The sequence below is a fragment of the Tasmannia lanceolata genome, unplaced genomic scaffold (genome assembly GCF_043159265.1).
Source record: "Tasmannia lanceolata isolate RefF3 unplaced genomic scaffold, GAP_Taslan_0.1 ptg000019l, whole genome shotgun sequence".
In the NCBI taxonomy this organism is placed as follows: Eukaryota; Viridiplantae; Streptophyta; class Magnoliopsida; order Canellales; family Winteraceae; genus Tasmannia; species Tasmannia lanceolata.
This window is the reverse complement of record NW_027518696.1, coordinates 2,698,381-2,712,712: the sequence shown is the minus strand read 5'-3', so window position 1 is coordinate 2,712,712 and position 14,332 is coordinate 2,698,381. Positions and strand designations below refer to the sequence as shown.

Below are 14,332 nucleotides of genomic sequence, written 5' to 3'. Positions count from 1 at the left end.
TCTGTAAAAAAAAAACTGAACTTCAAAATGGTTAAATTACTTTTTCCTGTCATTTGCAATTAGACCATTGCAAAATTGGAAATTTTTTAAAGGTTTTTCTTTCCAAATTTTTTCAGAAGATTCTTGCAATACAGACAGGGCCTGATTATTAAATAGGGAAAATGATATCAGCACAACAGTCCTTTAATATTTGCACAAATGCAGCTTGTCTTTTCCTTTTTAAATTGGTTTGTAAGAGCTTTTTGACAGCCAAGATGGGTCAGTGCAATTATCAAAACATGGTTGTGCTGGCATCATTTCCCTTAAATAGACAGTGTATGAAGCAAACATCAGTGCAATTATCAAAACATGGTTGTGCTGGCATCATTTCCCTTAAATAGACGGTGTATGAAGCAAACATTATTGAATGTACACGAGTTCTACAAGAAATAGTTAAAAAGAGAAGCAAACACTAAACCTGCAGTTATTAACAAACACTACATACTAGTTTAACTAATAAAAACGATAAAGAAAATATAACTTGACTGAAGAAGAGTAAGCCGTGGTTTAGTTAGATCGACGGTGTAGATTCATCGTAGATAGGATTGTCATCAAGAGGAAAATAACCGATCCGACTAGCGAGATGACGATCGATGCCGTCAATTGATGACAGAATTTATCAAAGCCAGTGCAGACTTTGTTCCAATTCAAATGTGAATTCCCATTGTATCCGAGGACGCCGATGGTGGAGGCTGCCCCGACGGCCGAGAAGAGTAGAGCCGTCACCGTTAGATCGAAGATGATGAGACACAATGCTAAGCCGCCGGTGGCCGTCCGATTAGCGATCGAGAGCACGAGTGAAATTGCAGCATAAGCACATGCAATTGAATTCACCACCACGAAGAATCTATAATTTAAAAGAAAAATAAAAAAATTAGAAAAAAAAAACTGTGTTTTTTTTTTTTTTAATAATTTCTAATTACCTACCACCTTGATGGTATATAGTTTGTGAGCTTTTATATGGTGTAAGCCCATATTTTTGAAAAAGTACTCTACGGACCCCACTACAGGATGATCCAAACCGTCCATGTGATAAGCCACAACGTAAATAGGTTGTGCCCAAAAAATAATTTCTATAGGATGATCACAACCTTGCGATCTATGAGGAACTGCATATTATGGAAACTTCTATAGATCGGAGGGCTAGGATCTTCCGATCTATAATGATAAAAAAGTCAGGCATTTCAACCATGATTAAAGTACCCCTATAAAGTAAAAAACAAAACATGGGACCCAACTCTTATCATGGAGTGATTGATGAGACTAATCACCCAAAGAGTATAATAAAAAACTGGTGTTGATTATTGGCTTTGTGAGGGCGGTCACAAGAAAGACTTTGGTTGCTATTCCCTTTCAATAATGAAAACAGAATATGTGTGTGTATTGTGTCTTCAGAAATAATGGCCGGTACATGTCCGATACGATATATTCGAGTTCGATATATCAGAATATAAGCCAATATTTGTAAAGGGAGATGTTATCAGCACTACTATATTTTGATGAGGGCACTCCTCACTTTATTAAAAGTACGGTATGGACAGCACCATAGGATGATCCAAACCGTCCATTAGATGGGCCACAACCTAAATAGGATGTGCCCTAAAAATCATTTCCATAGGTTACTCCCAACCCTCCGATCTGAATGTTAGAGGGTTGAACCTAAACCTCTATAGATCGGAGGGTTAGGATCAACCTATGGAAATAATTTTTGGGGCGCAACCTATTTAGGCAGTGGCCTTTCTAATGGACGGTTTGGATCATCCTATGGTGCCGGCCATACCGTACTGTTAATATAGTGAGGAGTGCCCTCATCAAAATACAGTAGTGCGGATAACATTTCCCTTTGTAAAAATCAATAATTATTTAGAAAAAATTCTTACAACTTGGAAAACTATCATTATATATAGTTAAAATTAGAGGAAATTAGGGATAAATAAGGAAAAAAATAAAACAGTGGTAAAAATACATGATGGACACTAGAATGGCACATTTGTGCATCTCCTATTTTCTTTGCTCCTTGTTGCCTGAATCTAAAGAAAAGAGTACCTATGTACCTCACCACTAAATAAGAACAAAATAAATTTAAATGAGGAGATGATAAAAATTTGAGGCACCCTACATGTTCTTATATGATAAAATGTTAGAAAAAAAACCCATAAGATAAATTTGAGAAGAGAACCCTTACACTATAGCAGAAGAGTAGTGCCACTTTGCCGTCACCGAAAGGCCCAGTAGTGGGATTAGCTTGGTCTCTTTGGCGACTCCCATGACAATTGCGGCCACAAGTGTGGTCACTACGGCCGCAATTCGGAGGAGAAAATCGCCGGATCGGATTGTTCTAGGGTTCGCAACCTTCACATCGCTCGATCGGTTCCCCATCGCTTGGGTTCCGTCAATATTAGCCTTGAATTCGGATTGCATTATCGACCCCTAAGTATAGTTATCTTAGTAATTAAGTATACTTGCATGTGTAGGAAGAAGGAGAAAGTATGTTGATAGAAGAAAAGGGAGTTTACATATATAGAGAGATTTGAGTGTGAAAGAGAAGTGGGTGGCCCATATCTTTCTTTCTACATTGATGAAAGTTGGGTGAATCTTTTGTCCCCATTATTTTAAATTAAGCTAGATTTTGTTTCGACGTGTAGGGTTTTTTTTCTCTTCAAGATGAGACAAGGGATCATGTGAAATTATGTGCGTAAGGAGATACAGCTGTTGGGTCCTATTGTGGTTCTTTCCCTATATCCTTGTCAACCTTCCACACTATAATCAAACTTGGTGGAATAGTGGATGCTCTATCTAGATTGAATAGAGACGGGCCCAGTTGAATGGATCATCTAAACCATTCATTTTAGGGACCCCTCATTTATAAGCCACTCCCCCCCCCAAAGTGGGCCCATTGGGTAATCCTAATGAGACCTCAGGAAAAAATGGTTGAAATCATTTATTCAAGTGGGTCCCTTGCCTTTTTCTGTGGAACACTACACATGCATGTGGCTTAATATGAAACCTCAGGAAATACAAAGAATCGACTCCCAATTCCTAAATATCTTAAATCAACTCCCCATGTGCCTTTATCACTCAATATAAAATGGGAAGATGGAGGTGTTTGGCAGGTGGAGGGCCAACGGACCCATAATGACCCAGAATCACAACAGGGTTGCCAGCAAAACGGTATCCCATGGGGAAAAGAATGCACGATGTCCTCTATTGTGATATATGTGCAAACAAACAAAAGAGAGCGTGAAAATAGCTTTTCATTTTCACCCATTCTTTATTTTCAGCAGGGGATCCAGCTTTAGAAGTGTTTTCCTTTTCATAAAATTTAACTAGTTTAGGTGCATTGGAAACATAATTTTACAGATATTTCGAATGAAAAATATTTAAAGCATCTGTAAAACCTCAAAACATTCTCAAAATGTGTGTAAAATTATGTTTCCAATGTTACTTAACGGGCACTCGTTAGCAAAACATATCAAGATTTACTCTAGACATTTAGAGTTTTGTTCTCAGAGTGAAATCCTAAATTTACATGGTATCAGAGTCTAACGTTCCCCTGCCTTGAGCACAACAGAGAGTATTGAATTCCCTCCGGCGGACGGCCGATGTAGCTGTCCGCCCGGCCCAAATCTTTACGCCTTCTTCCGCTCTCTCTTAATAGCTCCACTTGTCAAACCATAAGTCTAGCCTATGTCCCTTCATTTATAATTCCTAGTTGAATTTCTACCCATGTTTTTCTTAGATCTAGCCCCACCCTCTTTTTAATGCCCTGTCTTTCTTTTTTTGCCGATATTTGCTTCATCTCTTTGTTTTTTTTTCCCTCATCTTTGTTGCCCATTCCGGCATTGGTCCATAGGGACCAATTTCTTGCCCATTCTGGCCCATTCCAGCATCGGTCCATAGTGACCCATTTCCAAAAGGTTCGGTACTCAAAATCGGCCTAAATATGACTCGCTCATTCAGGCTTGAGTCAAATCCAGTTCAATGAAGCTCTTCGCGGCTCATCTTTCATGCGGCACATTTTTCAACAACATGCGACAATCATCTTCGGCAATATCGGCAACATACATCGAACAGACATCAATCGTGGCAGTGTGCATCAAAATTTGTATATCGATTTTCAATCCATATACGTTTGAGGGGGCATATTAGAGAATGAAATCAAATCAAGATCAAATATTCTGAGATTAGAAGATTTGATTTGATTAGGCTATATTGGTTGGTTGGGTTACATTAGGCAAGTGAATTAGATTAGGATAGGGTCATTCCATAATTATCTTATTCTCTTGCTATGTTTAACATTTGAGTGTTCTATAAAAATACTCATTGTGCTTAATGTAAATCATCCAAGATTAATTTAATTCTCTCAAATTTTACAAACTATTACATAAGATTTTGCTTCCGAATTAATTATTGGGAAATGATATTTCCCCCCTTTGACGGATATAATCCCCCCCTTTAACGTTATCTATTAACTTTCAAAGGTAAGGAAAAATGTTAAAGGGGGTGAATTTATCCTCAAGTAGTGAACCATTCACATCGAAAACGTAGAGGGGGGGGGGGATAACTTAATTGTTGAGGTCACATTCTTTCAACTAACCACATGGCAAGAGACCGCATTTTCTGTGTTGGGAAACACTGGTACTATTGACTGATGAGAGAAATATAATGGTTTGTGTTCGGCTACCATAAGGATAATGACTTCAGCCTCTTTTTTAGGTGTGGAGAATTAAAGAAAAATTAGAATCCCTAAAACCTAGTTTGGCTCACCGGCCCACAAAAGCCCATTTCTAATTTTTTTGAGCTTTACTTGTTTTACATCCCAAAAAGATGGGATTCTGTTTAGCTGACTCGGAGTCGCTTCTCTACTTTCTCATCAATCCGTTTCCGCCCGTTTATTTGGGCAAGAATGAGAATCCTTGCCAAACATACCCAAAGAAAATATAGAATGAGGTATAAAAATGGAATATAGGCAAGGTAAGCCCATTGATGTTTGACTTTTTTTTGGCCTACCAGTAAAATATTCCCAAAGACAAGTGCCAATATAATAAAAATGAGAGGAAAAGCACTCTACAGAATATTTTAAAGGGAGGTGATTTTTTCACCCCGGCTGTGAGATGATGCCCGCCCTATTTAAAACGAAAAGGTTCTTTCATTTGAAAGGAAGCTTTCAAGTCTTTTTATTTTCTATAAAAGAAGGCTTAGAAGATCTCATTTTAAAATAGGGCGATGATTTTTTCACCCCCTGTGGGATGATGCGCCGTCCTTTTAACCTGATTTGATGTCAAAAAGCATTAAAGTTGCCCACAATTCACGTTAAAAGGGGGGGAAGTGATATTTACGCCCCTTTTGATCACCAGGGACACACAACGCCAGTGTACGTGGCAATCAAAACCACTAGATTCTTCTGACGTCAAGTTCATTAGCCCTGTAGGACGATGATTTTTATTTTCTATATAAAAAAAAAGGCTTAGAAGGTCTCATTTTAAAATAGAGCGATGATTTTTTCACCCTGTAGATGATGCGCCCTCCTTTTAACCTGATTTGATATTAAAAAGCGTTAAATTTGCCCACAATTCACGTTAAGAGAGGGGGGGGAAGTGATATTTACTGCCCTTATATTTAATCTAACAGCTGCTCACTTCTTAAGAGGTTGTTGTTGGATCAAACATCAAGGGTGGTACTTTTATCGTACCACCCACAGTCCCCCTAGGGACTTGATGCTCTGGCACCATATAATTTCTCGTTAAAATAAATGCCAGTTAAATGTCAACGGATATTATTGTGTTATTAAATGAGATTTGCGTTAGTAAAAGAACTTTTTTGAAGGTTTGTTGGCTGAAATTATTATGAGATGATGAACCTTTCAACTTAAAACTATACTTGCATTTTACTACTCTTTTACATGCAACCAGATGCAATGTCTTCTTCTTCTTCTTCTTTGCATTTTACCCTTTTACAAGACAACCAAACAACACTTTTGAAATCTACTTGAAGACTACTTAAAACCCACTTCACTACCATTCTATCCGGAGACCACTTGACCCGGACACAAGTAAAACAAACGGAGACTTGGGTGAATCTTATGTTGGCTTCATCAAACTTAACCGGAAAAATAGCTTGAGGTCGGGTCGAACTATGGTTGACCTATTGGGTCCGTCGTGCATTCAAAACATGGGTCCTCTATTGGAAGAAGTGGTCCCTCTTCGCTTAAGAGACTAAATAATGTAACACCTTATTAAATGACATTTGAGGAGACAATCTATCCATTCAACTACCGCATCTAAAATTTACTACAATTGCGTTGGCAGTTACAGAAGCCATCAATGCTCATAAGTGAAACCCTCCTTTCTTGCACCGTGCCATCTCAGTCTGTTTCTTTTTTGTCTACTTCAATTAATGGAAGAAAAGCTCTCTCTCTCTCTCTCACACACACACACACGCGCCACTTGCACACTGTTGAAGTGTAAATGACTCAATAATACCATAAACTTTTGGAGTAATTGGTTTGTTTCACATGGTATTAGGCTAGTTATTGCCTCACTGCTAGTCGTGGGTTCAAAACCTAACAATTCCTTGACATTAGAAAGTGTGGCTACACGTGAGAGGGAGTGTTGAAGTATAAATAATTAAATAAAACGTGCAAACCCTAACCTTAAGCTTTTGGAGTAATTGGTTGTTTCACTGACACACAAAAACAAAAGAGATAAAATTAGGGGAAATGATATCAACCCCCCTTTCCTTCCCCTTGCTTGTCCTACCAAATGGCCCATGGAAGCCCATTTGCTTCGGCATGGTGAGGCTCATGCTAGCCTATGCGAATTGGGCCTAGAAACATGACTATTAGCCCATCTGGGTGGGATTTCGAATTAGGGCACACAAATCCATATCCAGAGTTCCGTATAACAGGCTCTCCTCCATGCTGTCCACATCTTCAACTTGTCAAAGCTTCTTTGGCACCAAGTGAAGAGAAGTGGACAAGAATTCACTATTGAAAGAAGACTGCACAACCCACAACACTAAAAGATGGCCATTGGTCAAAATCAACATCATCGTCATGTAAACTCTCAATCACCATTGATCCCATCAGTGTCCGATAAAAGAAATTAAACAAGATAAACCGCTCCTGTGGAAAGCTATTTAGCGAAATAAAGCAAAGTGCTTGACAATTTGAAAGCTAGGAAAAATGTAACGTATTGAAGCTCTCCTTTGCTTGATCAAAAAACACAAAAATCACAACGATGGAACAATCCTAACATTCAATACCATGTATTTTTCGCCCTTGAGTGTGGGATGTCAAAAACTACGAATAATCAACAGGACATTAACTTGATTTTGGGCCGTTTCTATCAAATAAATAGGCATGGGTCAAGCATAGGTGAGACCCAGTATGTGATATTGGGCGTGGCTCATTGTATTTTAGTTCGGTCGCACTTACAATATATGCCTTGTGTATGGTCCCAAACAGATTGGTTGATAGTAACCTCTCGATATGAAAAGTAGACTACAATCTTTTACATGCTTGGAAACACCCAGCAAAAGGGCTGCATTACATCACCATCAAAGGCTTAAAATAGGGAGAAGGGGTCTCTACAGAAAGGGGAAAAAAAACAAAAAAAACGGGGGTGTTCTATTAGAAGAAGGGGGGTGTTGTTTTCAGCTCGCAAGCTAAATTATGGGACACCCTGCCTCTATATTACTTCAATCAAACGTTTCCAAATTCTAATCTCACATTAGCATTGCCAGAGATTTATTATACTAAATCCCTAACATTTATTATACTTGGCTTGGACGTTATATAAAGTCATAGAAGCTTATAGATAACCATTGCCAGATCTTTTTTTTGACATTGTTTGCTAGTCTTTTTTTGTCTTTACATAGTGGGAAAAGCTTGAAATGTATTTTTATTTATTTTTGTGGTGTGTGATTGTGATAAGGAAGCTTGACATTTCTATGGAGATAATGTCAAGATCTTCTATCTTTTTGTTTTTTTTTTTTTTTTGTGGTGTGTGATTGTGATGAGGAAGCTTGACATTTCTATGGAGATAATGAGTAGGCAGAAAGTCACTTTTAGGATCAATTATAGAATGCAATTTTTGAGCCCTACAAGGTTGCCCCTTGATACAAGCAAGCAAGTCAAAACTGGGGTCCGGTAAAAATATATTTTATGTAAACATTCATTGTACGATCCCAATCACCAACTACATATGCCATGTGTATGCTGAGTCACGGTCTTTTCAATCCTTTCAAAGGAAATCCAAGGCTATTTTCATCCTTTCACTTTCCTAAACGATAATGTAAATGACCTCCTCTCTTCTGTAGTCACACCAGTCTCTCTCCATGCCTATCATTTTCCAATCGTTAGGACAAAATCTCTGTGTAACATATTATTATTTCATTAAATAAACAGGAATAGAAAATTTTTCAACCCTTTTTCATGCAATTCACCCAATGATCAATGCATGTGTCATTCACAGTTGTCCGATCACTACAATGTCGATGAAGCAGGAGGCCTACAACCTGCTAGGAAGATGTGGGTCCATTCAAGCAATTTTATACCCTGTAGTGGGTCCCACCTGTTGCCTGTTTGTGATTGGATGGTGATCGTATAGCGTATACATCTAACTTTCAGTGTGGATGATGGGGCTCACCGCGTTCTACACGAATAGTGCCACCCAATCAGTAGGTTGTAAACAGAACTTTTGGTGTATGTGCAATACACCAAGTCATTCTTCATTAAATTATCAGAGCTAATCTTTCCTAGATATTTGAAAAATTCAAATCACGTGGAGGTAGAAGGCTCACGGGTCGAGGACTTTTTTTACTAGAGAAGAAGCAATAATGACGATACTTGGGGATTAAGCATGAGGTAACTCTGTGGTCTAAAGATAAAATTCTTTAATGCTTGTTGTATTTACTGATCTTTGTGATGGGAAAGGGTTTTTATTGATAAAAAGAAGAATCTACTTCAACCGATATGAATCCTACAAGATCAATTTACATCTAAATGGTATGTCTATTGGGGATTGGAGTAGAACCATATGAATCCTACAAGATCAATTTACATCTAAATGGTATGTCTTTTTGGGATTGGAGTAGAACCATGTAAGTTGCCTCGGTAGTCAGGATGCTCTACAAGATCAACATGGTTTCACGATCCTAAGTGAGGGCCTTCCTAGGTATGAGACTAGATTCGAGCCAGCCTGGTATGGGATAGATTGAAAAACGGTCTACTTCCATGTTGCATCAACTTATAGCTATGGTTTTAAATTTCAGTTTCGGCATGTGTTTCGGCCCTCATCGAAACCGAAATTTTGACAATATTATATAATTAAAAAATCGAGATTTTTGGGTTGAATTTCCTTAAAATTTGGACGAAATTTCAGCCAAAAACCTATAACGTTTCGGGTATCGCCGATTTCGGTTTCAGGGATGTCCGAAATCTAAAATTTACATCTAGAGAATAAGAGAAATCTTGAAATTTAAAACCCATGCTTATAGCACTTTAAAAATTACATCTAGAGAAATGATTTTCCCCCTCCCCGAAAAAAAAAAAAAAAAAACAAAAAAACCTAGGGATAAAATCCCCCGTAACGTTATTTGTTAAGTTTTAAAGGCAAAGAAAAATAATAAAAGTGGATGAATTTATCCTCAAGCAGTGAACCATTCTCACAAATGAATGTAAAAGTTCAGTCATGAACTCAACCATTGGCGGTTGTCTTACACTATACCCAACAGCAAGGTTGTCTCCCAAAAATGAGGGGTGTCGTTATCAAAACACCATGTCGATTCTTGTCATTGAGTGGACTCCGGAAAATTCTCAAAGAAGCCACAGCGGGGAATAAAAAAGGTGGGAAAGTCAATAGAACAAAAGCCGACTCGGAGAAGGTCGGCTCATCTGTGAGAACGCTCGCACGAAATTGTTACCCTTTTTCAACGTTCAAACCCGCGTAGGAAAGTATATGTGCGACTCCAAGCAATCTTCTATCTTATCTATCTCAACTCCTAATATATGGAAAGCACCTTCAACTATCTCTACTCCCCTATAAATATACAAAGCTCTCTCTCTCTCTCTCCACCATCACAACCTACAGTCCGGCAAAGTCCATGGACTCTAACGATCTGACACACGACTCCGGCAAGACCGTGCCGGAGTCCCAAGTGATTGTTACCACACCACCCATCAATCTTTTCATGGCAGATTTTTCTCTAAGGCTCTTATTGTTCGCGTCCACTGTTGTGGGCATCGTGGTCATGGTCACAAGCAAGCAGACCGAATATATAATGACACCGCTCGCACCTTTTCCGATTCCTAACCCTGCCAAATTCAGATACTCTCCGGCCTTCATGTAAGTTACACAATATATGAATATCATACACATAAATATGTGATTTTCTTTTTGAACGCGTACTATTTTTGTTTAAGACTCCGTTTTTTTCGAGGTAAAATGTTCTTAAAACAAATTTACACCCATGTTCAACTTAATATGGCATAAAATTTGCTTAAACGAGACATCCTACCACTTGTTCTTTGATAAAGTAGTAACTATCCTATATGTTTTAAGCAAAATTTTATTAATATATAAAAATATTGAGCTAAGAAAAATATTTGACAAATATTATCAGCTTAAGTTCAATTCCAGAGTCCGAACCAGTGACTTCCCATTAAGATAGAGAGATTATTTTACTTATTACTGAATTTCAAGTTAGACATATTCCACGAACCGGTGATTTTCTAGAGAGGTTATGTACTTATCCAATATCAACTTAGACTGGTTCAACATATATAAATACTAATATTATTATAAATCTTATTCTTTCTTGGATAGGAAGGTGATGCGATTGTCGAATATATACCAATGATTTGTTACGTGTGTCAAACACTAGCTAGATTATAGTCCTTCCAATTAATTTGCTTTCTATTTTTACCTTTTTATTAGCATAGAAAGTTGTGAATGAAGTTTGTAATTACTTGGTAACCGTGATTTTTATTACAGGAAAAGTTTTTTGATGTATCGTGCAGCCTAAGCAGCCCTGTAAATACATCGTCTCCCATGTTGTTTGAGTCATCCAATCCATTCATTCTATAGGACGTACCATAGGTAGGGTGTCCCTAAGAAATCATCTCCATAGCATCATGCATGGTAGTTGTTGATTTGTGGACTTTTAGAATGGATGGCTAGGAAGTAGGCTTCTATAGATCGAATGGTTAGGATGATGGTTTCTTAGGAACACCCTATCTATGTGAGGCCCTATGGAATGAATGGGTTGTATGAGTCAAACAACATGGGAGATGGTGTATTTTAGTGGCTTGCTCAGCCTATGCGATACCTTAGAAACCTCGCCCCCTTTTTACTATTACTGTTATTATCATTATCATTATTATTATGGTTATTATTATCATTATCGTCATCGTCGTCATCAACATTATCATAGTTTCGCTTGGAAATTTCTCAAAAAGGCATTTCGTGGCTGAATTTTCCATGACTGGACAGCCATCTTAGATGAATCAAATGAATAGACAAAATCTGCTTAAAAGTGAGCCTGGCTGTTCTCTCATGCAAAAGTCATCCGCGAAATGCCTTTCTGTGAAATTCCCTAGCAAATCCCTTATTATTATTTGAGAGTAGAGATGCATTTCTTGTTGGAGAATTGAAATCTCAACATGGATAATTGTTTTTGATGATGCGAGCAGATACTTGGTGGTTGCACTTAGCGTGACTGGTTTATACAGTCTTCTCTCGCTCACATGTTCCGCCTTTGCCATCTCCAAGCCCTCTCCCTCAACTACGCTCTTGTTTCTATTCGCCATCATGGATGCGGTAAGAAAACCATTAAAGTTCTCTATTGGGGGTAGATTTTTACTAAATAAATCTCTAATCTATAAAATATATTTCAATTAAAATTACAATTTAACCAAAAGGTTCCACTTTTCAAAATATATTTTAGACTTTGTGATGTAATAATTTTCAAAGACTAATCGAAAAACACTTTTGAAATTAGGAACTTATCGGCAAAAATCCCGTTTTTTGGGCAAGCATGCACCAACTTATATATCTCCTCTATGGGTCCATCTCGAAATTAGGGATTTTATAATTTCTCTTCTTTATATATAATAGTGCACTTAATGTGTACCATTATCTAAATGAAAATTCCATCTGGTGCAGTTGATGGCTGGGATACTTGCTTCGGCAACTGGCGCGGCGACTTCCATTGCTTATGTTGGATTAAGGGGCAATTCTCATGTTGGATGGATGAAAATCTGCAATGTCTATGACAAGTTCTGTAGACATGTTGGAAGCTCCATTGGTGTCTCTATTTTTGCATCAATCATCCTCGTATTGCTTGTGATGATCTCTGCTTACTCCCTTTACCGCCGGAGTCGTTAATTCTGTATTTTCAGATTATCTCGCTCTGATCCCAACTCCACTTTGGCATGTAATGTGTGTAACCATGTGTGATTATACATGTAGACTGCGTTTAATATTCTTGTTAGATGTGTGATTTCCTAGAGATACATTTATCTTGTACCAAAATCTTATTATTTTACTTAGTTTGGTTGCTATATAATTAATATTATAGTGTGGGAAGATCTTTTCAACTTTGAACAATGGAGTTTGCTGTGAGGTTTGATGATATTTGGGTGGTAGTTGGTCAAATCAGTCACTCTTTGGATAGGCTGATTTGTTTAAAAAATGTGGAAAATGATATTTCTACCCCCTTTTCTCAGAATTTACCCCAATTGTTTGTTGTTTCCTGAAAATGACTTCATTTTCAAGAAAAGACTTAGGGTTGCTTTGGCGGTTGGATGCACCCAAAACGGGTAATAGGATTATTTTAGTTTTGTCTTTGTTTTCAATTGGGTGACTTTGGATGCTACCAAAATTGATTCTTATTTGAAGCTAAGATTGTTTAAATAAGTCATTAATTGCCAATAAGATTGTCTAAGTCATTTGTACGGGACATAAAGGCCGCTCTGAAAGCCATAAGCTAGGAAAACTATAAATGTAGTGAAATGATACATGCACGAATTTTTCTTCGGGGCCACCCCCTTGTAGGCTAAAAAAGTAGTCATAAATACACTAGAAGGGGCTGGTCCGGGAAAAGGAAGGGGGCTAATATATCACCCCTTAAAGTATTAGTTGCATATATTGTGAGGCTATGAATGCAAGATTATACAAATAAATTTTAATGGTATCCAGAGAGTTTTCCTAAATAAAGGGTGGAAATGCAATCATTTTAGGTGAGGAACAAACAAAAGGGTGGAAATATCATTTCCCTTAGGGCCCGTTTGGATATCCCTTGGATTTGGATTTGGAGGTGAATTTGGATTTTTAAATCCAAATTCAGCGTTTGGCAAGCCTTTATGACATCTGGATTTGGATTTGAGTGAAATCCATGAGATTTACAAATTCCTCATGTTAGTGTAATTTTTTGGATTTATAAATCCTTCCTGCGAGAGGTTATTTATAAATCTAAATCTGACCCGTAAGGGATTAAAATGACCAAAATATACCAAAAAAGTGTTTAAATGACTTAAGTACTCATATGACATTAAAAACTGATCAAAATACATCGTATTAGGTAAAATGACTAGAAAACCCCCTAGTCAGGCAAAATGACCGAAATACACCTATACTAGGTAAAAATGATTAAAATACCCCCGAGTCGTGCAAAATGACTAAAATACCCTTATGACATAAAAATGATCAAAATAACCTCACAGGATAAAATGACTAGAATACCCCAATATCATGAAAAATTACTAAAATACCCTTATATCAAGGAAAAATGACCCATGGCTTATAAAAACTGACTAAAATGACTAAAAATACCATAATGAGATAAAGACGATAAAATACGCCATATTAGGTAAAATGACTAGAAATACCTCTATACCAGGTAAAAATGACAAAATACCCCTGAGTCGTGCAAAATGACTAAAATACCCTTATGACATAAAAATGATTAAAATAACCTCATATGGGGTAAAATAACTAAAATACTCCAAGATCATGAAAAATTATCGAAATACCCCCATATCAAGTAAAAATGACCTATGACTCATGAAAAATGACTAAAATAACTAAAAATACATTCATGAGATAAAAATGATAAAAATATGCCATATTAGGTAAAATAACTAGAATACCCCCGGGTCATGCAAAATGACCGGAATACACCTATACTGGGTGAAAATGACCATATACTTTGAGTCATGAAAAATGACTAAAACACCCTTGTGACATAAAAAATGATCAAAATATCCCCATATAGGGTAAAATTACTAGAATAC

General features: G+C 37.3%; 2 protein-coding genes across 2 annotated transcripts; one reads left to right on the top strand and one right to left on the bottom strand.

Moving 5' to 3' along the window:
• Positions 1 to 388: 388 nt before the first annotated feature.
• Positions 389 to 2,540, bottom strand: LOC143853343 (CASP-like protein 1E2). Its single transcript, XM_077363082.1, has 2 exons — positions 2,225 to 2,540; positions 389 to 886 (listed from the first exon to the last, which is right to left on the bottom strand). The coding sequence occupies exons 1-2, from the start codon at positions 2,458 to 2,460 to the stop codon at positions 547 to 549; spliced, it is 576 nt and encodes a 191-aa protein (XP_077219197.1). The 5' UTR covers positions 2,461 to 2,540; the 3' UTR covers positions 389 to 546.
• Positions 2,541 to 9,917: 7,377 nt separating this feature from the next.
• Positions 9,918 to 12,637, top strand: LOC143853367 (CASP-like protein 1D1). Its single transcript, XM_077363116.1, has 3 exons — positions 9,918 to 10,385; positions 11,732 to 11,858; positions 12,204 to 12,637. The coding sequence occupies exons 1-3, from the start codon at positions 10,144 to 10,146 to the stop codon at positions 12,423 to 12,425; spliced, it is 591 nt and encodes a 196-aa protein (XP_077219231.1). The 5' UTR covers positions 9,918 to 10,143; the 3' UTR covers positions 12,426 to 12,637.
• Positions 12,638 to 14,332: the final 1,695 nt, after the last annotated feature.

Bases quoted from the DNA above. Each gene is read 5' to 3' on its own strand.
- LOC143853367 (XM_077363116.1), top strand. From the start codon at position 10,144: ATGGACTCTAACGATCTGACACACGACTCCGGCAAGACCGTGCCGGAG. The intron at 10,386-11,731 runs GTAAGTTACACA...TGATGCGAGCAG, and splicing joins AGATACTCTCCGGCCTTCAT to ATACTTGGTGGTTGCACTTA. The intron at 11,859-12,203 runs GTAAGAAAACCA...CATCTGGTGCAG, and splicing joins TATTCGCCATCATGGATGCG to TTGATGGCTGGGATACTTGC.
- LOC143853343 (XM_077363082.1), bottom strand. From the start codon at position 2,460: ATGCAATCCGAATTCAAGGCTAATATTGACGGAACCCAAGCGATGGGG. The intron at 887-2,224 runs GTAAGGGTTCTC...TTTAAATTATAG, and splicing joins CACTACTCTTCTGCTATAGT to ATTCTTCGTGGTGGTGAATT.